This window comes from Vigna angularis, chromosome 7, assembly GCF_016808095.1.
Source record: "Vigna angularis cultivar LongXiaoDou No.4 chromosome 7, ASM1680809v1, whole genome shotgun sequence".
NCBI classification, from domain to species: domain Eukaryota; kingdom Viridiplantae; phylum Streptophyta; class Magnoliopsida; order Fabales; family Fabaceae; genus Vigna; species Vigna angularis.
The window spans coordinates 7,704,685-7,729,821 of record NC_068976.1 but is presented as its reverse complement, the minus strand read 5'-3'; the positions used below and the strand labels follow the sequence as shown (position 1 = coordinate 7,729,821).

The 25,137-nt window shown below is 33.7% G+C and overlaps 1 protein-coding gene across 3 annotated transcripts; it reads left to right on the top strand.

The window, feature by feature from the left end:
- The first annotated feature begins 117 nt into the window (after positions 1–117).
- On the top strand, positions 118–24,661 carry LOC108338016 (rust resistance kinase Lr10). 3 transcript variants are annotated; one of them, XM_052880257.1, is made up of 5 exons: positions 118–867; positions 7,516–7,548; positions 22,087–22,176; positions 22,522–22,545; positions 23,271–24,661. In XM_052880257.1, exons 1-5 carry the CDS (start codon positions 147–149, stop codon positions 24,536–24,538), a joined length of 2,136 nt encoding a protein of 711 aa, XP_052736217.1. In that variant the 5' UTR covers positions 118–146; the 3' UTR covers positions 24,539–24,661. The 3 variants fall into 3 exon arrangements, with proteins under 3 accessions (XP_052736217.1, XP_017430131.1, XP_052736218.1); XM_017574642.2 differs by lacking the exon at positions 22,087–22,176 and having other exon boundaries at positions 119–867; XM_052880258.1 differs by lacking the exons at positions 22,087–22,176; positions 22,522–22,545 and having other exon boundaries at positions 119–867.
- The last annotated feature ends 476 nt before the right edge of the window (positions 24,662–25,137 follow it).

Genomic DNA, 25,137 nt, shown 5'->3' with positions numbered 1-25,137 from the left:
GGTTGACCGACCAATTCCTTATTTTAAATATTGAATATTTATTTAACTATTACAATATTTTTATTATTTAACTTAAACTTTGTGAAAATGACCTTTAAATATGAGCCAGTAGAATTGTTGAAAGAGAAAAGAGATTAGGCGTGAAGATGTGGAGAGAGAGATCATTGATAGTATTGGTGGTTCTACTCCACCAAATTGATGGAGGAGATGGTTGCTCCCCCTCTTCCTGTGGCAAAATCACCAACATATCTTATCCATTCCGATTGAAAGGAGACCCACAAGTGTGCGGTCGGTATGAGTTATCTTGTGAAAACAATATAACTGTGTTATCTCTGTTCTCTGGAACATTTCGTGTGGAGGCTATCAACTACAATAATTTCACAATCCGACTGGTGGATCCTGGACTTCAACCCACAAACTGCTCCTCCCTTCCTCGCTATTTCTTGTCTCCCTCCAATTTCACTGACGACGGCTTGCGTCCCTACGGTAGATGGTATAGGAATGGTTGGTTTTATGATGAATTCTTTTACGAGCATATAGTGTTTTTGGATTGTAGTGATGGAGTGAGTGGGAACAGTAAGTATGTGGATACTGGTGGATGCGTGAATTGGGAGTCCAAAGGTTACATATACGCTATGGCTGTTGGTGACCTATTAGCAGAGGACATAGAAGTTGGTTGTGATGTAAAGCTGCTTGCTCCCACATCTTGGTGGGGTTTGGACACAAATAATTATTCCTATGCCATCATACACAAAGCGCTACTTTATGGATTTCAGCTTTCGTGGATTCGTCTCGCCTGTGAGGGTCGTTGTACAGATACTTACTGCTATTTCAGTATAAACCAGAGGCTTGAATGCGCCGGTGAAGGTAATGAAAGACTTACTGTTTTTTTTTTTTTTAATTAAATTTCAAATTTCGCATAACTTAAATATTAAATATTTTTATTTCTGTCCGTATTAAAAAAAATTGTTATTCTAAAAAATTTATATTTTTAAATTGAGTTGAAGCAGTTTAATTATTCTATTAACTAAGGAAATGTCTTTTTTAACAATTCTTTTTTAACAATTTTTTGACAACACTGAGGTGGTGGCTTATGATGGGTTGATTTCAAATATTTTTCTGAAAACAAATTCAAACAGACCAATAAAGCAATGACATGTGACCCATTGTCAAACAATTGTTAAAATTTGTTGTTAAAATATCATGATCCACTAAATAACTTAATTGGTATATTATCAGGAAATGTGAGTTTTTTTTTTTTAATAAAAAATATTGGTGATTGTTGTAGTTACTAAAAACATAATGTATTGTCATTATCACGTAATGATGGTGACAATGATAATCATTTAATTCTTAGAAATGATGACATAAAAATCATAAGGAATATAAGATTAGATATCAATACAAATAATAAATCTATTTATTATTTTCTTTAAGAACAATCTTTTATATTAATTACAACATTTTTTAATTTTCAAAACAAGTCGAACAATCAAGTCAAATGATAAAACAATATAAAAGTCATGTTATTAGTTAATAAAAAATTTAAATGACAAAAACTCAATTAAAAAATATAAAAGAAAATTAAATCAACAAAATTTAATAGAGTTTTGATTAAAAATAACAAACTTAAAATGTAATTAAATACTAAAAGAATCCTATTGTTCGTAAAATTTGATTTTTTTTTTATTATTTTTTATATTTGCATGCTAAACACTTTATCAGTCCGAACTTTTTTTATTATTCTTTTATTGATAAATAAATAAACATATATTTATATAGACATTATCATTATTTTTTTATATTTAAGGTTTGCTATTATATGAAAATAAAATAATTAAATATAATATATATAATATTGAAGTTATATTATAATAAAAAAATTTAATTATATAGAATCAAATATTTTGCATATTTGTACTTTAATTATATGTAAAAAGTGAATAGATATTTATATAATCTTTTCCTGAGATTTTTTGCTATTAGTTAATTTTTTCCACTATATTTTAGTTTTCTTAATTTTGATATTTGATAGCGCAATTTAAAAATATTATTAAAGATAAAATAGAAAAATAAATTATATATAAAAATGAGAAAAACTTATTAAATGTAATTATAAAGTATAGATGAATATATATATTTTTATGAAGATAAACCAAACTAAAACATTTTATAAAACTAGATCGGTTTCGATCCACTATTTCCATAAAAATTTTCAAACCGGTGAAAACACATGTGTTTGCTTTTTTTAATATTATTATTATTATTATTATTGTTGTTGTTATTATTATTAGTATGAAATTAAATATAATAATTTTATAATTTTATTGTAAATAATTTTTCTTTATTTTATAGGTATTTTTATAATTAAAAATGATTAAGTTTAAAAAATAGTTAAATTGAAAAAAGAATAAATTTAAGAAAATAGTGAAATTAATAAAATAATTATTTTAATTTAAAAAATTATTAAAAGAATTAATTTGGAAAATAAATGTGAAACACCAAAAAAATTAATCATAACAATAGTAATGATATAATCTTTAATAATTAATAAATAATTCTTTTGTACTTGTTCTTTTATAAATTTTATTACAATTGTACCTTAATTAATTGGAAACTGTTATTTCCGATTAATTATTATAATAACTAAATTTTTAATTGTGTAAGTGTTTATTATAGTAAGACGTTTTGATATACATAATTTATTTTGGTATACATAATTTTATCCCTATTATAATGACGTTTTGATAACTGTTTTTTGATTCTGATGAACGTTATGGTAAGTAATTTGCATAGTTTTTGTAAACTTCTTGTGATCTTTAGCTAGATTTAAATGATTTATTGACATATCAAAGCTTATTATATTTATTTTTATAGTTATAGTCAGGTCATTTTACTCGTTTGCATTTAAAATTTCAAACTATATAACAATGATCTTTGCCCAATCTATAATATTTTTATATTAACAAGTGTTTTTATAATTAATTTTATATTTTACGTTAAAAGAAATTGATATTTGTTTTTCATTAATCACTTACTAAAAGGAACTTTTGAGAGGATAATGAAAGAAATACTTACGTATAAAAATATGTGATTTTGAATTTTTCATCGGAAGGACTATCACACAGTGCAGATAAATCGATATCCTAATATACAATAAGTTTAGATTTTTTTTTCTATGATAAGTTTCGTCTTATATATTTAGAATTTTATAAATTTTTTAAAAAGTTACACTTGTTTGTTGTTCTTCCATGCTTTATTGCTTCTGTATTCTTCTTAATAATTGTTTATATAACAATAAAGATAGATATCATTAATGTAAAATATACTTTTTATATTTGTTGAAATTCATTGGATAAAAAGTGACATGATGGTAATATTGTAAATATGAAAAGTTTTTGTATACCGGTTGCACTCAAAACAAGTACAAAATGTAGTATGATAACAAATATTTCTATACTAATTGCATTCAAAACAAGTATAGAAAGTTATTTTTCTATAGCTGTTAGACCTACACCCGATATGAAAGTAACGCGATGGTAGAAATGTCATATTGGAGAACCTTTTCTATATTGATTAAACATTATAACTAGTATAGAATGTTTGGTTTTCTACCCTAAATCTCTTTTCGCACTTCACTTTCTCTCTTCTACACTTCTTCACCTTTCTTCTTATTCGTGTTTCACTTCGCTTCACATCCTTTCTCTTCTTACTTCGTTCACTCTTTGCTTTCATTTCTTGTCGTCGCTAGTTGCCATCGATGGTTGAAGTTGTGGCCGTAGTGGTTGGGTGAAGTTGTTGTTTGCCATCACTAGTTGTCATCGGTGGTTCAAGCTCTTGCCGTGGTGGGTGGGTCAACCATTCATTCACCATCACTAGTTGTCATTGGTGGTTGAAGTTCTCGCCATGGTGGATGGGTCAAGCTTTCATGGTTGTTGTCGTTGTGCTGAAGCTTTCGTTTGTGGTGGGTGAAGCTCTCGCTATGGTTGCTCATCCAATGCCCCACTGTTGTGGTGGGTTTGTAAGCTACAATGTGTGTTATGCATTTGTTTGTTCTCCTATGGTGTGCTATGGTGTTGTTGTCATGGTGTGCATTTGGCCATTCTTCAATGTGTTGTATGCGTTTGGTCGTTGTCGCATGTTGTGTTGATGTTCCAATTAGAGATACTGCCACAGTTACTTGGTCAATTTGGCAGACACCATTTCCTTTGGCCAGAAGTGGATCTTGGAATCTTAGCTCATAGACAGAAACAAGATAAGCCATTTTATGAGATTGAATTGCACTTGGATCCACATTTTAGATTGATGCAATGGGAAAAAACTCAAGTCCTATACCAGCTTCAAATAAAATTTGAACAGAGTATATAAATGGAATCGATCTTCATTGTTTTGTGGATGAATAGAGTATATAAAATGAACAAAGTATATACTATTTTAGGAATTAGTTTTAGTATAATCTCTTTTGTTGTTTTGAGTATAACTTAGAGTTTATCCCGTTTTTAATTTCCTCATTATTCTATTATGTTATTGAAGTCTTTTTATAGGTTCACATAGTCACATTTTGCATCCTTAGTTCTTTCAAGTAGATAAGGATTGTTTTAGGTTAGTTTGATGAATTAGAATTTGTTAGCATAGTTATTTTATTCTTTTGATAGTATTAAGAGTAGACATTAGATTAGTTCCATGTTTCTAGTTCATTTTTATTAGTTTTAGTGCATTTTTAGGCTTTCACTAATGAGTTTTTGTAGATTTATAGCTTTTGATTTTGTTTTTAGCTCTCATTTACTATTCAAAACTTGTTTAAATAATTGCATTTCCTTTTACTTTTCTAGTTTAGTACAATTTTAGTTTTTAGCTACTAGTTAGTACGATATTTTTCTTGGTTTGCATACTTGAATTTTCGATTAGTTATTGTTTTGAGTTGCATTCAATTTTCCTGCACTTTCTTGTACCATTTTAGATTAGAATTGTAGTGCTGATATTTCTAGTGTAGGTTGATATTTTAATTCTGCATAGTCATAGAGAATAGTTAGATTTTAAATGTTGACAAATTTGACTTTTGTTGCTTGTTTGGTTTATAACTTTCTCTATAGTTATCTAATTGAGTTGTTTCTTTTTGCATTGCATTTTTGATTCAATTATCTTTAATTTGAGTGCAAAAAATTAAATTATTCACTTCTGGTGTGGTTGAAGTTTGATTTAGAAAATCTCTAATAGTTTGTGAAGTTCAATTTTGACAGCTAGTTTTTTCTGTCTTGTTTTTGCTAGATAAAAGTAGTGCACATGCTAGATTTTGGTTCCTTTATAGTTTATAGTAGTTAACATTGGTTATAGTTTTATTTTATTGCTTTAAAGTTTTAAGAATTGGTTTTAGTATAATCCCTTTAGTTCTTTTCTCATTGTTAGTCATATTTTTCATACTTAGTTCTTTCGAATAGAAAAAGACACTTTTAGGTTAGTTTCATGAATTAGAATTTGTTGTCATAGTTATTTTACTATTTTGGTAGTGTTACGAGTAGACATTATATTAGTTGCATGTTTCTAGTTCATTCTTATTAGTTTTAGCACATTTTTAGGCTTTCACTAGTGTGTTTTTGAGTTTTTGTAGCTTTTGGTTTTGTTTTTAGCTCTCTTTTACCATCCAAAACTTGTTTAAACAATTGCATTGCATCTTACTTTTTTGGTTTTGGTACAATTTTAGTTTTTAGCTACTAGTTAGTATGTTGTGTTATGTGAGTAATAATACCCTAATAAAAGACTTGCCCTTGTTTCTTCTTTTCTTGTTTAACAAGTTCAGTCTTAATCCCTTTCCTTCCATACAACACAAGTTTCACACTTCCTTCGATTACTTCACGAAGGATGACTTTCTCTTCCGAACACTTCCTCAGACGCACCAAGGATGAACCTGTTATTCCTCTATCACAACAGTAGCACCTCAACAGCTCCACAAACAAGAGTTACTTTAGTTGAATAAGATCACACAATTAAGAGTTTCTGAGTTCTAGAGCACAAGGAAAGAGTTGTATTTGAAGGAAAATTTATAGACTCAAGCAAAGACTCTTCCGTTCTTCGTTTCCAACCATTTAACGCTTTTAATCGATTAATATACTTGTTAATCAATTAAAATGAGTACAACGCATAGAAAACTCCAACGATCACCTTTAATCGATTAATCCACTTGTTAATCGATTAAAAGGTATTTTAATCGATTATTACAGATGCAGTTTGAGTTTTCAGCTCTCATTAGGATTAATCGATTAACACTAGGTTTAATTGATTAATACAATGCGTTTTTTGACTCTGAACATCAATTTTGAAATATGAAAGTACATGGAATCAAAACCACTAAGAACCTAAGTCCTAAACATTTAATTACAATTATTACAAAAGCTTTCTATAACAATAAAGTCTTCAAAGGATCTTCTTGAATCTTGATTTCTTTTAACTTGATTTGGACATAATCAAAACTTCATCTTCATCCTTTTGTTAAACTCCGATCTGCAAAAACAGCAACACGACGTTGTGCTTATCTAGGAAGAGCGGTGGAAGCATGACATGTGGCGTGATGGGTCAGTTTCGGTAGGAAACATAGGTTGAGATCCTATCGAAGTAAATGGAAACACGTCTGTTAAGGTTCCTTATTACGACATTGAATTGCATGGAGATGGATATGATTGCTTGCTTTGTGGTGTTGAGGCCATAGGCAGTGGCACTGGCCAGTGGCTTGGAAGGGTGGTAAGCGAGACACGGGATGAGGAGTATGATGCCAAGTAAAGGAGGAAAACAATAATGCAAATGTAGTCCGTGTTCATATTTGGTGCATTAAAAAGTTACTTTTTATACCAATTGAGACATAATAGGTATAAAAAGTGAAGTTCGTTATACCAATTGGAGCGTAATCAGTATAAAAAATGTCAAACTTTTTATACTAATAGTAGAACTGATAAAAAAGTTGAATATTTTCTATATTTTCTAATTTTATATCGATTCAATAAGAAAACTCTCTTTAAGCTGTATAAAAAGGCTTCTTTTTTTGTAATAGTATATGTTTTGAAATATCAATCAAATTGAGATTTCATAAGCTTTAAAAAAAATATCAGTATTTATTCAATTAACTCCGTATATAAGTGAAGTTAGATATTTACTAATTATCACTAAAAGCCGTTTTTTTATCTATTAAAACATGTTTTGACTGTTCTAAAAACTATATTTTGAAAATTTCTAAAACTAAGTTTTAGAAGTGTATAATTATAGTCAAAGATTTCCGTTCCACATTAAAGACAGAGCGTCACTCTATTAATTAAATGTTTTTTAAAACAAAAAATTAATTTATTAGTCTTTTTTATATTTTACCTGCATTATGCATGAACTCATGTAAAACATTATTTTGCTTCAAAAAGAAATAAAAGCATTTAGATAGCTATGAACATTACCTGTGTGAAATTGTGCAAGTTGTCTTCCCGTTGCGTTGTGATTGTCTGATACTGATATTCTCTTTCTTTTTTGGGTGAACAGCGAGACCTTCGGGGCTAGTGTATCTTTTAGAGGGTAAGAATTCTACCTATTTGGATTACCTCTATTTGAATTGGTACGTAATACCAACAACTAATTTTGATTCTACAACTAATTTTCTTCTAAAGTAAAACCGTTTCCCCTCCATATCGAAAACTATTTTTCTCTCTGTAAACTAATTAATTGATGTGAGTGATATATTGTGTTTTCTGTATATTTATAAAAGAAAAATATCTTTTTAACAACTATTTTTGATAACTTTTTTACAACAACTTATCTGGTAGCTCGAGATTGGTAGATCAATAAAATAGTGACACATAATCTGTTATCAAAAAGTTGTTAAAATATTATGGTTCTAAAATAATTGATGTGACTGATATATTTTGTATTTATTCTGTACATTTATAAAATATGACTTTTAATGATTTTTAAACAAAATTTTAAATTTGTATTATAGTTATAAAATATTATTTGCGGAGATTTGTAATAGTCAAAAGATAAGAAAAGAAAATAACTGTAATAAAGATAAAGACTTAATAAAATTATAGATATACATGATAATAGTATAAAAATTAATTAATATATGATTTTATTCAAATCTTGGATTTTGGGAACAGTAGTAAGATCCTAATGATGTTTTGATCGTTCTTTCTGTTTCAAGAGGGTCTTCTCATTGGTGAGAGGAGATAATACACCTGCAAAGACTCTCTAATGTTTAAGTTAATAAGAGTTAAGATATATAAGTGACAGTGATTATGAAGTATGAAATGAAGTATTCCTAAGGAATACTAGTTGTATTTACAAGATTAGTATCAGTCATGAGCCTATGCTCTTATCGGAATAATACTTACCTAGAAAGAATAATAATAATTAATATAATAAATAGTCACAGATTTGTAAATAATAACCAACATATCAAACTACCAAAATTTAGTTATATTGTGTGAATATGGCCAAAATAAGTATAAATTAGGCTCCTTCATTATAAAGAAGCTTAAAGGACTTTATTAGGTTGCGCCCTATAATATGCTTATTGGGCTAGGTAGGAACATAAGTCCTTAGTCTTGGAAGTTTGTTTTGGCATATGAGGTCATGTCAAACCTTGAGCCTACTAGTGTGGCTTGTAAATGGGTGGACCATGTTTGCAGGGGATTGGCCCTAAGGCTGTATTTGCATGTGTATGGGCCCTAAAGTTGTTTTCATTCAGTTTGTATGGGTCGTTGGTCGGGCTTATCCCGTTAGGATTGGTCATGGAGGCCCTTATCCAGCTCGGTCGTTGAGGCCGAACTTTTCGAGTGGCTAATTGATGAGTGCATATTTATGTCCAGATTTTAGGTTTAATTTCAAATTTTTAGTGAAATAATTGTGTTTAAATGATTTATTTAAATATGATTTTCGACAATTAGATTTATTGAGTTTGGGAATTAAAGAGGTTTAAAAAGTAATTTTTATATGCATAAATTATTCTTGAATATTCTTATGTTTATTTGTGGAGTTGAAATTAAAGTTTTATTAGTCAAAAGTTGCAAAAATGAGATCCAAAATTAAAATTAATTTATTTAAGAAAAAGGGTTGAATGCACCCTGTTTTAACGATTATTAACCCCTCTTTTCTATACCAGACCCAATAGTAAGCCCAACAATAAGTTAGCCTTTTCTACTACAGCCCCTTAATTCCCTATACACACCCCTCCTACACTAATAAGTCAAATTCATTCATATTACGTCATGTGGCAATCCATCACACACAAATCTGTTGGGGAAGATGGTGATGATGTGACAACTTATGTGGTAGGGCTAATGAGGTGGCAGTTTGTGGTTGCTAGATCTATGTGTGATGGATTGCTCACAATTTTCATATATCCTTCATGCATCTTTAAAGATGGAATGCCAATATAATCTACAATTCAACACTTTTCTACTTGTCCTTTGCGTGTCGTAGTGTCCACCAAAAGGTGATGAATGACAAATTCGAGCACATAAAGGTATCTTTATGTCAAGGACACACCTCCTTATGACTTGGTCACTACCAATGTTCCATAAGAATGGTTCATCCCATACATAGTACTTCACCTCACTTTTCAGCTTGGCTCTCTCAGATTTGGAGAAAGATGGGGGAATAGCTAAAACAACCAGATAGTTAACAATGTCAGCAAACCAAGGTTCAGGATACATACCTTTTATAGTAGTCAATGCTAGTAGGACTTCATCTGGAAAGTCATCCTGAATAGGAATTTCATCCTCTTCTTGTTTAATCCTACTAAGATGGTCAGCTACTAGGTTACGTGCCCCACTTTTGTCTCGAATCTCAATGTCAAAGTCTAGGTGCAGTAGCATCTATCTGATCGACTTCTAAGATGGTCAGCTACTACGTTATGTGCCCCACTTTTGTCTCGAATCTCAATGTCAAAGTCTAGGAGCAGTAGCATCTATCTGATCGAATTTGGTTTGGAATATGCTTTCTTTAGAAGGGATTTCAATGCAACATGATCAATATAAACAATTACCTGGATCCAAGTATATATGATTTGAATTTATCCAAGGCAAATACAACAGCTAATAATTCTTTCTCGATTGTGGTATAATTTGCTTTGCAGTGTCCAACATCTAGGAAGCATAATATACACATGTGGTAGCTTCCCATCTCTTTGTGCTAGTACCACTCCCACTGTAAAGTTTGATGCATCACACATCAACTCAAGTAGTAATGTCCAATTAGGTGGTTGGATGATCGGAGTTGTAGTGAGTGCCCTTTTCAAGGAATCAAAAGAGGCTTTGCACTTCTCTCCAAAGTCAAATGGTACGTGCTTCATAAGTAAGTTGGAGAGAGGATTTGTTATCTTGCTAAAGTCCTATATAAACCTCTTGTAAAACCTTGCATGTCCAAGAAAAGATTGAACCTCTCATACAGAAGAGGGGTAAGGTAACTATAAAATAATATCAATTTTAGTAGGGTCTAGAGATATATCATTCCTGGAAACAACATGACCCAAAACTATACCTTGTTCTACCATAAATGACACTTTTAAAAATTCAAAACAAGGTTAGTTTCTTCACATCTCTCCAAAACTCTAGCAAGATTAGCTAGACAATTATCAAAAGATGAACCATATACACTAAAGTCATCCATAAAAACCTCAATACAATGCCCCAATAAGTTTGTAAAAATACTTAGCATACATCGCTAAAATGTACCAAGAGCATTGCAAAGGTCAAATGGCATTTTCCGATAAGCATATATACCAAAAACATAAGTAAAAGTTGTCTTATGTTGGTCCTCTGGGGCTATACAAATTTGAAAATATTCGAAGAATCCATCTAGAAAGCAATAATGTGACTTACCTACCAAACAGTCTAGCATCTGATCCATGAATGGCAAAGGAAAGTGGTCCTTTTGAGTGATTTGGTTCAATCTCCTATAGTCAATACAAACCCTCCAACTATTCTAAATATGAGTATGAATCAACTCATTCTTCACGTTCTTTACCATTGTGATTTCATATTTCTTAGGAACCACATTTACAGGGCTCACCCAAGTGCTGTCAGAAATGGGGTATTTAATACCTGCTTGTAGCAACTTGGTGACCTCTTTCTTGAAAACCTCCATTAATTGTGGATTCAGTCTTCTTTGAGGTTGTCTCACTAGTTTAGCATCCTCCTCCAAAAGTATTCTACGTATATAAAAGAAGGGCTAATAACAGGAATATTTGCCAAAGTTTAACCTATTACTTTCTTGTGATCTCTGATAACCTGTAATAGTTCTTTTTCCTGCTCATCAGTAAGCAGTGCAGATATAATAACAGGGAGTTTCTCATCCTCTCAAGATAAGCATATTTCAAATGAGATTGTAAGGATTTCAACTCCAAAACGGGTGGTTATACCACTGTTGACAACATTTTACTACCTAAGGTAATCTTAGCCACTTCAACATCACACTCGGAGGCCACAAAGGTATCATCTGTTAACACCACGTCCTCAATGTCACATGCTTTATAATTTTCTTCGTCGTCCTAAGTTAGGCATGACATATTTGAAAAAGAAAAATCCAAAGATGGAGAAAAAGTTGAAAAAACGTCTAGGAGACTAGAAGAAATATTATTTACAACATCACTTAATAAATCAATACAAAACAGAGAATGTTCTTCAATTGGGTGCTTCATGGCTTCCAATACGTTAAAATGCACCTTCTCATCTCTTATCTCCATGGTCAGTGTTCCTACATGCACATCTATCTTGGTTTGTGTTGTCATCACTAATCTAACCAAGTTTTTGAAGTAAATAGGCTCTAAGGTCAAGCTTTTCAGCAGTAGATAGGCCCTAAGGCTAAGCTGAGCTCCTTGATGGCCATAGAGGTCGAGCTCACTAGTTGAGATGGTCGCTCCTTGATTGCCGTAGAGGTCGAGCTTATTAGTTGGGATGGCCACGAAGGGTGAGCTCCTTGATGGCCATAGAGCTCGAGCTCCTTAGATTTGATTACCAAGGGGCCAAACTCCTTGATTGTCGAGCTCCTTAAGTGAGTTGGCCCTGAGGCTGAACTCCTTGATGGCTACTAAGGCCAAGGCTTTTAGAGGCGATAAGGGTTGAGCTCCTTGATGGTCACTTTGCTGAGCTCGGTAGTTGTGATGGTTGTGAGGACCAATGTAACACCCCATTTTAGAATGTCATGAGTTGTGATAAACGTTTGAAATATTTGAAATTGTTATCATGTAGAAAAACAGAATTAATAAAAAAATTTATTAATTAACCATGCAAAATTAAAATGAAAACATAATACGCTCAAGTATAAAATCTAATTACATTCTTTTTGAATTTTATTAAATAAATTACTTAAATAAAAACTCATCTTCTTTGTCCTTTTGCGACTCTATACTGTATCAGGGACCTCTGCAAAATCATCTATTCCCATATAACCAAATAGTTATACGATCATTGCATAAAACACAAACAACAGCGGTAAGCTAGCTAGCAAAAACATCAATCAAATGAATCACATCACTAAACAACAAACGTCATATCATAACAAACCAAGATACTAATACCACCATTATCATCAACCTTGTTGGACAAATGTCTACCTCCCGTACCCTACCATTAGGGATGACAACGGGTCGAGTCAGGCACGAATAGTGTCTACCCGCAACCCGACCCGCCGGATAAAATTGTACCCGCTACCCGATCCGCTACCTGCACGGGTATCCGTTTAGAAAATATCTGCAGGTATTTTAAAACCTGCGGGTACTCACGGATACCCGCAAAAAAAATATTTATACATTTTTAAAATAAAACTTAAATAAAATTACAAAAACAAATATATAATATAACATAAATTAAATTAAATATAAATTTAATTTTAATTTTAATTAAATTTAACCAAATAAAATATAATTTAATTTAATTTTTAATTAAATTTAATTAAAAAATATATAAATTAATTTTTATTATTATTTTTTGCGGGTAGCTACCCGTAGGTCGGGTAGTATACTACCCGTACCCGACCTATTTAGAAGCGGGTATTAAAATACCCGTTACCCGGTGGTAGTAAATATCCGTGGATAGTAACTACCTGCCCGCGAATTTTTTTTGCCATCCCTACCTACCATACACACCTATTCCTTCGAACAAGCATGTTCAAGTAGTCCCACCATCACGACTAAAGGACATGTTTTCGTGCTCCTCAAGAACTTACGAGTAAAACCATCGGCGTATCATACACCAAGCACTATACTCAACAACGAGTCGAAGTCAAAGGCGAAGTATCCTTCCCTTCTAAATTGTCTCACACAAGTGGGAGGGTGCAACACTTAAACTCATTCTCTTTTCGCATCCACGACCGAAACAAGAAGACACTTCCATCATACAACATACGACCACACCAAGCAAAGCATGTCATAGCCAAACAACAAGGCAACTACAAATGTATACATCACCCATATAGTCACATTACCTTGAGCTCAACAGTCCACAAGTCAAATTCAAGTGTATGCCAAGCCCCACAACAACTTGAACTTCAAACACTAAAAGCCAACCAAAACGAGCCATAACACATAGCAAAAAAAACTCGACATCTTCATGTAATAGCTCAGCCTACAACCCAAAACTCATAAACCAACAAAAACACACAAAATCATAACAAACACAACTCGGCCATCAACTAGGGAGCTCGGCCACAACTTCAAACAACTTGGCAAACATGCTCATTAGCTCGAGCAACCCTAAAAAATCCCAGACCGACCTATTCCATGCTAAAAATATAAATGTAGAACCCTAAAACCGAGGCCGAAAACTAAGCTGGGGAGCTTAGCCAAAGAGATCATCCAACACCTGAAAGAGCTCAGGCACTTCCTCAAACAACTCGACCACTAAGTCCATTAGCTCGACTAACCCCAAAAACCCCTAGAACGACTTAAACCATGCTGAAAATGGAGATCTAGAACCTTTAAACTAAGGTCACAAAAACACCAAGGGATCTTGGCCACAAAGCCCGACCTCAACACAGGACAGTCCGACCTGGACTTAGCCTAGCCTAGACTAAACAGCATAGCCCGACCTCAATAGAAGATAGCCCGCCCTGCACAGGAAGGAGCTCGGACTGCTCGTTCTGAACATGGGAGAGCTCGAAGAGCTCGGCCTACATAAGATAAAGCTCAACTTGACCATGGGAGAGCTCAGCCAACCCACATTGGACATGAGAGAGCTCGTCCAGCTCGATTTTGACAGTAGAGCTCGGCCAAGACAGATTGGAACTCGGTTTGTACAATATGCTGGACAACAACTAAACCACTATAGAACACCCTATTATAACTGTAATATTGGACAAACCCCTTTACAACAACTAACTCTAGGATTTAGACTCTATAACAACTAAACAAAATGAACATAGATCTTATAGCAACTGAACAAATGGACAGAGATCTTAGAATAACTAAACTCACTAACATACATAATATAACACCTGTACTACTGAAATTATACCCTTTAGCAACTAAACCAGTGAATATAAACACTATAACAACTGAACCACTGAGCTTCAAACACTAATTCTACCTTTCAGATTAAATAACCAGTAAAACACGCAATCAGCCCCCTGACAACACTGAGATAAGGTCCTACACAGATTTGAAGACTTTATCATGTAACATCAACTTATACAGTACCCAAAAACATACAAGCACATATGCACACAAAGGACCATATGACCAATTTTCACTCACGCAGATATAAGGCTATTCCTAATTCTAATAAATTAAACCACTATAGTGCACCAACCATTCCAAAACTCCAACAGGTCCAGACCCTTCATTCTAAAAGTCAACGTGATCATAATTCCAAAACTTGATTCAAGAAACAGTGGCTACTATGTGCACTGGCTTCAAGCAAAAAGGACCATTTCTAACCAATCGAACACACTCAAATCTAGAACAAGCATTAATAAGATCAAGCAGCAATTCTATACAATTCACTCATCCAACCAAACCGCCCAAGCCAAGACAATCACTATTTCAATTAATAAAAAAAAAATCAAAAAAAGGTTTCTAACAATAGTACGTACAAACCTAGTTGTTATCCCTTGCTCACACACCCAATTTCAATCCAGCAAATATAACCAAGTATATCATCACGTCTTAAAAAGGCATATTCAAAACACGTCAGAAATTACCTATTCAACCAATTGATCATATAGTCACCATCATTTTGTTAGAAATTAAACAAAACCAAAATTAGTTTATTCATTTCCTATATAAATGTTTAAATCTTACATAGAAACAATCAATCAGAAAAACTTCATTCTTAGTACCTTGTGTGTGTGCTTCTGTCTTCTCTTTGTCTTGTTCTTCATCTCTGTCCAGTGTGTTTGTGAGGAGTGTGCTCTGTTTCTCTGGAACCCTAGAGGGGCTTGTTTCCTTTTTCTCTGCCTTCTTTCTAAAACACAAGTGTTTTGTGTTCTTTCTCTCTCTTGACCCACGTGACTTAATATGGTATCAAGAGCATAGGAAAACAAATCTTGGTGTGTGTGTGTGGGTGTGATTGAAGACTAGAAGTGTGTGTATCCAGAAAAGAAGGATTCTTTGGAGTGTGTACATCCTTAAAGTTAAATAAGGAAAACAAAGAAACTTCAAGATTCAAGCAAGAAGGATATGGCAGGTTTTGAAGGGATACAGGGGCCTTTACCAGTATTTGATGGGAAGCTCTTTTATGACTGACGCATCAAGATGCAAGCCATTTTTGGCTTCCAGGATGTTTCAGAAATAATAGAAGATGGGCTGCCTAAGTTGGGTGCAAGGGCCACTGAAGAGGAGAAAAGAAACTACAACATGTAGGTGAAACTGGACAGCAAAGCCAAATTTCTATTGTATCTGTGTGTCAGCCCAAAGATATTTAACAAATCTCCAAGGCTACCACTACTAAGGAGGTGTGGGACATTATGGTGAAGACATATGGTGATGGAGACAAGAACAAGAAGGTAAAATTGCAGACTTTGAGGAGGCAATTTGAAGTGCTGACCATGGATGAAGGGGAAACCATGGCATATTACTTTAACAATGTGTAGAAATTGGTGAATGGAATGAGGGCCTGTAAGGATGGGATTTCTAATCAATATGTTGTTGATAAAATTCTTAGAACACTAACACTCAGGTTTAATCATGTGGTGGTGGCTATTGAAGAAACCTGTGACCTAGAAACTCTAAAAATTGAGGAGTTGCAGCACTCATTAGAAGCTCATGAGTATTGCATCAATGAGCGCAAACAGTGCCAAGAACAGACATTGCAGCCAGGTCTCAATACAAAGGGAAAAAAGTGTTTAAGAAAGGTAATAAAGGCAGTTTTAAGCCTAAAGATTCACTAGGATAGCAAGGAGAAGAGTCTAGTGAATCGAAAAGGGAAGAATAAAAAGAATGTAGATGGAGGATGGAAGTTTCACAAGAAGAAGGTCAAATGTTATAACTGCTAGAAATATGGCCATTATGCTAAGGAGTGCTGGAAGGGAGAAGGAGCAAAAAATAAACCCAAGAAGAGGGCTAATCTGGCCCAAGAGGAAGAATCAGATTCAGAAGCAGTAATGTTGATGGCCAACATTGATAAAGAACAATCAAACAATACTGTGTGGTATTTAGATTCTGGCTGTTCCACCCACATGACTGAGAGGAAAGACTAGTTTGTGAGGATAGAGGGGACTGTACAAGGGAAAATCAAATTTGCAGATGATAGGAGTTTGAATGCAGAAGGTTCTGGCAGGGTTGTCTTGAGATGTGGAGATGGAAGAGATGTGATAATTGAAGAGGTACTATATGTACCAAGCTTGAAGACAAATCTACTTAGCTTGGGGCAGCTACTATAGAAAGGGTATGTAATGAAAATGGAGAACAATTGTCTCAACATTTTCAACCAAAACAAGAAGATTGTCGTGCAGGCTAAGCTGTCACAAAATAGAACATTCAGGGTAGTGATGAATGCAGTAAAGCACCAGTGTTTTTCTACATCAGAAAACAGGGAAGAATGGCTATGACATCTCAGATTTTGGCACTTGAATTTTAAGGATTTATCCCAGTTAAGCCAGAAGAGTATGGTGAGTGGCTTACCAAAGGTTAGCATACTAGAAACAGTATGCAAAGAATGCATCCAGTGCAAGTAGATCAAGGGCAATTTTCAGAAGTTCTTACCCTAGAAGTCAACAAAGAAACTAGGGGTGGTTTATTCATATGTTTGTGATCCTATACAAATAGAAACACTTGGAGGCAGCAGGTATTTTTTGTTGTTTATTGATGATTGGACTAGGAAGTGCTAGAGTTACTTGATTAAAAGAAAGGGGGAGGTGTTGCAGGTATTTCAGGAGTTCAAATGTCTATTTGAGAGACAATGGGGAAGAAGGTTAAAGTGTTGAGAACAGATGGAGGAGGATAGTATATCTCCATTGAGTTTAGAAATTTCTGTGAAAAGGAGGGGATAGTACATGAAGTTACCCCTCCCTATACACCACAACACAATGGGGCAGTAGAGAGGAAAAACAGAACCATATTAAATATGGTTAGGTGTATGCTAAAGAGTAAAGGGCTGCCTAATTTCCTATGGGGAGGGGCTGTGTTGACAACCACTTACATTCTAAATTTGTCTCCAACAAAGAGACTGGATGGCGTCACACCTGAAGAAGCTTGGACTGGGGTAAAACCAAATGTTAAACATTTGAGGATATTTGGTTCTATTTCCTATAAGCATGTACCAGATCAGTTGAGAAAGAAGCTAGATGATAGAGGGATTTCTCTAATTTTGGTGGGCTATAATGCTACATGAGGATATAAGTTGTATGATCCTACATCAGGAACAACTTCTATCAGCAGGGATGTTATAGTTGATGAAGCTGGGATGTGGAAGTGGGAATCAAATGAACATGGAGCATCAACCATTGTGTTAGAAGATGAACCTGCAGCAGTGGAGTTAGATGTGTGCAGGAGAGATGATAGTGTTAGAAGGTCATCTAGAATTACTCAGCTATCAACACATCTGAGAGATTATGACCTTTTTTATGATGCAACAATTACATCAAAAGGTAATTTTGTTCACTATGCTTTAATAGCAAAAGTTGAACCTGTTGAATTTGACCAGGCTGTGAGAGATGAAAGGTGGTATAAGGCTATGCAGGAAGAGATAGACTCAATTGAGAAGAAGCAGACATGGGTTTTGATAGAGTTACCTTCCAACAAGAAGTCAATAGCACTAAAGTGGATTTATAAGTCAAAGATAAATCCACAAGATGTTGTGATTAGGCACAAGGCCAGATTGGTGGCCAAGGATTTTTGTAGCAAGCTGGAATAGACTATGGAGAAGTGTTTGCACCTGTGGCCAGAATAGAGACAATCAGGTTGGTAGTCTTTATGGCAACATAGTTTAACTGGACTTTATATCAATTGGATGGAAAGTATGCATTCTTGAATGACAACCTAGAGGAAGAAGTGTATGTTGTTCAACCTCAGGGGTTTGAAGTCAAAAAGCATCCAGACAAGGTGTATAGGCTGAAGAAGGCTCTGTATGGGCTCAAGCAGGCTCCAAGGGCCTAGAATAAGAGGATAGATGGGTTTATGAGCAGCCTTGCATTCGAGAAATGTGTCTCTGAACATGGAGTGTATGTTAAGTGTTGTCAACACAATGGCAAAGAAGAGAAGTTGATAGTTTGCTTATATGTGAATGATCTGTTAATCACAGGGAGCAGTGAGGAGAAAATCTCTGATTTCAAAATCCAAATGTTAAAGGAATTTGAAATGAGTGATTTGGGAAGGTTGAGCTATTTTCTTGGGATTGAGTTTACTAAGACTACTGGTGGAATTGCGATGCATCAGTCAAGATATGAGTTGGACATGTTAAAGAAATTTGACGTGCTTAATTGCAATTCTACAAATACTCCAACAGAAGTGGGTTTGAGGCTAGAGAAAGATCTTGAAGAAGAAGGAGTAGACCCTACAGATTACAGGAAGATGGTTAGGAGCCTAAGGTATCTATGTAATACTAGGCCTGATCTCAGCTACAGTGTGTGAGTTATAAGCAGATACATGCAGAGTCCTAGAATTTCTTATTTGAATGCTACTAAGCACATCCTAAGGTATTTGAAAGGTACACATACCTATGGAATACTACTGTCAAGAGGAGAACCAGGAAAAGAGGTACAAATTACCTCTTATTTTGATGCATATTGGTGTGGGGATAAATGTGATAGGAAGAGTACAGCTGGGTACATTTTCTTCCTTGGAGAAGCGCCAATTTCTTGGAGTTAGACAAAGGAACTCGTAGTGGCTTTATCATCCTGTGAGGCAGAATACATTGTTGCCTGTGAAGCTACTTGTCAAGCAGCTTGGCTGAGTTCATTGATGAAAGGGTTGAAGGTTGTTTTAGTTGGAAAGATAAGGCTACTTGTTGATAACAAGTTAGCTATTAATCTAGCTAAACATCCTGCTTCTCATGGGAGAAGCAAGCATATAGAAACCAGGTTTCATTATATCAGAGAGCAAGTGAGCAAAGTGAAGCTGAAGGTCGTACACTGCAGATCCGAAGACCAAATCGCAGATATACTGACCAAAGCACTGAAACGAGACCGCTTTCTAACCCTTAGAAAGTAGATCGGAGTGGTAAGATCAGAGATTGGTGAAGATCAGTTGAAAGCAGTTTTGAAAACCTAGGGTTTTCGTCGCAGAGAGGAGATGAGCTCGGAGAAAGGGTTTTTCACGAGTTTAACCGGTGAAAAACGTTTGTATGCTCAAAGAAAGTATTTTTACCGATTTTAATCGGTGAAAGTTGTTCAGATCGGAGGATAAGAGTGTTTTCACCGATTCAATCAGTGAAAGGAGGTGTCTTTCTTCAGAAAGTGTGGTTTTCGCGTTGAGATTAGGGTTTTGTTTAGGGAGGTGTGTTAGAAAGTAAACAAAACCAGAATCAGTTTATATATTTCCTATATAAATGTTGTAAATCTTACACAGAAACAATCAATCAGAAAAACTTCATTCTCAACACCTTGTGTGTGTGCTTTTGTCTTCTCTTTGTCTTGTTCTTCATCTTTGTCCAGTGTGCGTGTGAAGAGTGTGCTCCGTTTCTCTAGAACCCTAGAGGGGCTTGTTTCCCTTTTCTCTCTGCCTTCTCTCTAAAACACAAGTGTTTTGTGTTCTTTCTCTCTCTTGACCCACATGACTTAATAGATTTAACGTCAAACAACAGAAGAAAAAGATCATAAAACAAATCAACGTATGAACCTGATTCCATTCAAGCAGTGCCACAGAAATACATATTTCAAGCACATAATTTAATATAAGGTAGCATCTTCATACCTTGGTTTCTCCCAAATTTCCTTCCTTGCACAAATAGACTATGTAACACACATGAAGAAGGATGCAAAGGGAGTAGGAAAATTGATGGAGAGTGAGGGCCACATGGCATGCAAGGATGAGAAGGTAGAGGTGCATAAAAGCATATGTGCGAGGAGAGAGAATATAAAAATGTGTGGGTTCACCCAATGAGGACATGTGTTGTTCCAATTTTTTGTTGATTATTGTTAGAGACATTATACATACATTTTCTATTAATACAAAAGCAATTTTCTGTTCCATCAATATCAAGACATGTTACATTCCATGGTTGAGAACACAGGAATTACAAAATAAGGTCAAAGACAATGTCAATATCTGCGCCGTTTATCATTAACAGTGGAGAAGCTCGAAACAGCTCTTGTAGTGCAATCCAAATCATAGGACAAGAAGATGGACCAAATCCAAATATCATTGCAACAATTGTTAGAAAATGCATCTCAAAAGTTGAAGGTCAAATTGCATAAATCTCAAAATTACATATAGAGTCAAGCAAATAAGAAGAGAAGAGAGGTTCCGCTAGAAGTGGGGAACTTGGCCTTGGTTAAGCTACAACCTTATAGACAACATTCTGTGTTGTTAAGGAAGAACAAGAAACTAAGTATGAGATATTTTGGTCCATTTAAAGTCATTGAAAAGATTGGTCAAGGTTGCTTTCAAACTTCTGCTACCTGAATAAGCAAAGTTACACCTTGTTTTCCAATCTTTTTACTAAAAGAATTTCATGGAGATCAACAGCAATAATATCTTCCATTACCACTTACTACAAATGAGTTTAGACCTTTAGTACAACCAATCAACATCCTAACTTCACGAACCACTATCAGAAATGGAAAGGAAGTTGAACATCGAATGGTAAAATAGGACTCATTAAGTTCAGCTGACAACTAGTGGGAAAATTTGGAAGTATTGCAAATATTTTATCCAAATTTCAACTTTAAGGACAAAGTTGTTGTTAAAGATGGGAGTATTGTAACACGTGTCAAGAAGATGAAAGGGAGTGGGAAAATTGGTGGACAGTGAAGGCCACATGGCAAGCAAAAGGCGGAGGTGCATAGAAGCACAAGTATCAGGAGAGAAAATATACAAATGCGTGGGTTCACCCAATAAAGACTATATTCTCTGTAACCTCCTCTCTAACCTTATCTCTCTGTTTCCCCAATTCCATTTCAGGATTGATTCACTGGTTTCACAAAAGTTAAGACCACTGCAGCCACATTTTCTTCATTCATAAATTCTCTGCTGTTTCAATTTTTTGTTATTTTCTGTTCCATCAATACCAAAAACTGTTACAGACTGTCACTCAGTCTTCACGCAACCAAGCTCACCCACGGTGCACTCCTCCCTTTTTACTCTCCCTAGGTTGCTCTCCCGTGCATAAAAGAAAACAGCCTTGACATAAAAAAGCTATAACATCTCTGAGTCCCAGTCTTGGTTCGAAACCCCCTTTATTCAAATTCCAAACAAACCAGTCGACCATCAAGCTATCACGTTTCTTTTAATCATAATCAACACCACAGGTATATAATCACATACACGTATCATATGACAACAATAGCATAATTAAAATAAAAACATTGTATACACAGGAATTTAACACATACTCTCACCCCATAAACTACTCTCACCAAGTGAACGATACAAACTTTGTAATAAACATATTATTTTATATCTAATTTTCCTGAATCTTAAATGATCATATTTGATGACCGCTTTTCGGAGCTCGTTAGCAGTGATGGCGGCGAGGGTTGAGCTCTTTGATTGTTCCTGTAGTCGAGCTCCTTGGGTGACTAGTCTATCCGAGCTCTTCACACTGAGTTTGGGTATGGCCTTTTTGCTTTGTTTTTGTTGATTTTAGGCCATCGTGGCTTGGTGCCGCTGTTTCGATGTGGCCTTTGTTTATTGTTGTTGCTTTAAGGCCGTCTTGGCCTGGTGTCGCTGTCTCGAGGCGGGCTTTGCTTTGGCGTTGTGTGGATTACTCATCTGACAAATTAAAACAAGATTTCACTGTGAGATATAACATAATTCAAAAATTGAGTAAAACACCAAATTGATCCCTAGATTTTAAATCACTGTTTATTTTGACCCTTTATATGAAAAAATATTTTACTTTTAAGTTTGCCATACTATTTATTAATTCATATTTTTTATTTTTTATCTTTTTGCAGTGGCTATTTCTAGTATCTTAAAAGGTGAGTTGCTCTATTTCTATACATATATTTTTAAGTAAAAAGGAAACAACAGATTACTTTGTCTCTATTAGAGGGTTCCATTCATCTGTTTCTTTGTCATAAATAATAAGTATAATGGAACAAGTTTCTTTATAGATATATTTATTTGAAGAAATATATATAAATATTAAATAATTTACTTAAAGGTTAAAACTAATTTATATATAAACTAATTTTTAGACCTTATTTTATATAACATTTTAAAACTTCTATTTCTAATTTATAGATAAATTAATTTAACTTTTTCATTTTTATTTTTCTTTTATAAAAATAATTATAAAGAAGATTGTCCAAACATAATTAATTTTAGAAACTATTTTTTCTAAAATATTTCTAGAATAGTTTAACATTATTATTTTATTATGATTCATCCATCCTTTTGACTCTGAACACTTGTAATAACACACTCTTTTAAAAATAGCACTATGTGTATATGTGGTAAGAGGGTCATCTCTCTCTCTCTCTTTTTTACTGAGATACGTGAACAACAATTTTTTTAAAACAGCTATTTAACAACACCTTTTATTAATGTAATAATAATAATAAACCATAAATAATATAAAAATTAATAATTTTATTATTATATTAATAAAAAAACTTAGTAAGTGGTTATTTTTTATCTTAAAGGTGTCAATAATTTCTTCCTTCTTTTATTACAACATGATGCATGTTATACTAATTCACAGGATTGGTTGCAATATTTAGACCAAACACATATGTTGGAATTTATTTCACTCAATCTCATGGATATGACATTGAGTATGAACAAGGATTAATTGCGTTGGGACACTATGTTATACCATACTTCATAGTTAGATATGTTATTGGCACCATATTGTTTATTGTTTTTTTGGTATACAAGTGGAGAAGAAGACATTCGTCAATATATGAAAATATTGAAAATTATTTAGAGCAAAATAGCTTCATGCCTATTCGATACTCATACAAGGAGATTAAAAAGATGACCAAAGGTTTCAATGAAAAGTTAGGTGAAGGAGGTTATGGCTCTGTATTCAAGGGAAAGTTGCAAAGTGGACCTTGTGTTGCTATAAAAGTGTTACGAAAATCAAAAGGTAAAGGAGAAGATTTTATCAATGAAGTTGCAACGATTGGAAGAATACATCATCAAAATGTAGTGCATTTAATTGGATATTGTGCTGAGGGCTCAAAACGTGCCCTTGTTTATGAGTTTATGGCTAATGGGTCTCTTGACAAATTTATATTTTCTAAAGAAGGAAATCTGCATTTAGCCTATGATAAAATACATGATATAGCAATTGGAGTAGCAAGTGGAATTTCATATCTACATCATGGGTGTGAGATGCAGATTTTGCATTTTGACATCAAACCCCACAACATCCTACTTGATGAAAAATTCACTCCAAAAATATCTGATTTTGGATTGGCAAAGCTATATTCAACAGATAAAAGTGTTGTGACTATGACAGCAGCAAGAGGAACAATTGGGTACATGGCTCCAGAGTTGTTTTATAAAAATGTCGGAAGAATATCACATAAGTCTGATGTTTATAGCTTTGGAATGTTTTTGATGGAAATAGCAAGCAAGAGGAAAAACCTAAACACCCATGCAGAGCATTCAAGCCAACTTTACTTTCCCTTTTGGATTTATGATCAACTTGATAAAGGGAAAGATATAGAAATGGAAGATGTCACCGAGAATGAGAACAAAATTGTAAAAAAGATGGTCATAGTTTCACTTTGGTGTATACAATTGAAACCAAATGATCGTCCTTCCATGAAGAAAGTAGTGGAAATGCTTGAAGGAGACATTGCAAACTTAAAATTACCTCCAAAGCCTTCTCTGTATCCACATGAAACATTGGAAGATGGTGAAAGAATATCCTCTCACCAAACAACATTGTCTGACTTTGTTGGTTCTTCAAGTTATCCAATAAAAATGGTCTCCAATGTTTCCCTAGATGAAAGTATTTGATAGTGTAAATTATTTATTCTCATCCAACTTATTTGAGTTGAACATTTTTCCTCTGTAATATTTACATTGTGTGACTTATTTTTATACTTCATACTTTAAATATTATGATCTACCAAATTTAAACATTTGTTTAAAGTTTTCAATGTGTTCATTATACTATGGTATATGCAAAAACCTAACTAGATCGAATATAATAATAAATAAATATAATAACAAATGTGAAATTAAATTTAGTTAAAATAAAAAAATTAAACATATATATTTTCTTATATGTGTTTGTACTAAATTTTAGAATAATTGAGATTGTGTTGTCAGATAGGTAACACTGAAGGATCATATGTGAATCTAACCAAACAATTTAGGAATTATCAAATCAATAATAATTAGTTATTTTAATTAACTTTATTTTAATTTGATTCTAAACACGTATTTTAAGGAATGTTTTGATGAGTGTGAAATAAAATGGTTAAATATGTTTTTAGTCCCTTAACTATCAAGCGATTTTGGGTTTAGTCCATATTCGAAAGTTTTGTTCATTTTAGTCCTCTTAGTTTTAAAACTGTTATAATTGGTCCTTAAAATTGAACGGCGTTAACTTT

Coding starts and splice junctions, on each gene's coding strand:
- LOC108338016 (XM_052880257.1), top strand. CDS start 147: ATGTGGAGAGAGAGATCATTGATAGTATTGGTGGTTCTACTCCACCAA. Junction 868..7,515: donor GCTTGAATGCGCCGGTGAAG/GTAATGAAAGAC, acceptor TTGGGTGAACAG/CGAGACCTTCGGGGCTAGTG. Junction 22,177..22,521: donor GCTCTTCACACTGAGTTTGG/GTATGGCCTTTT, acceptor ATCTTTTTGCAG/TGGCTATTTCTAGTATCTTA.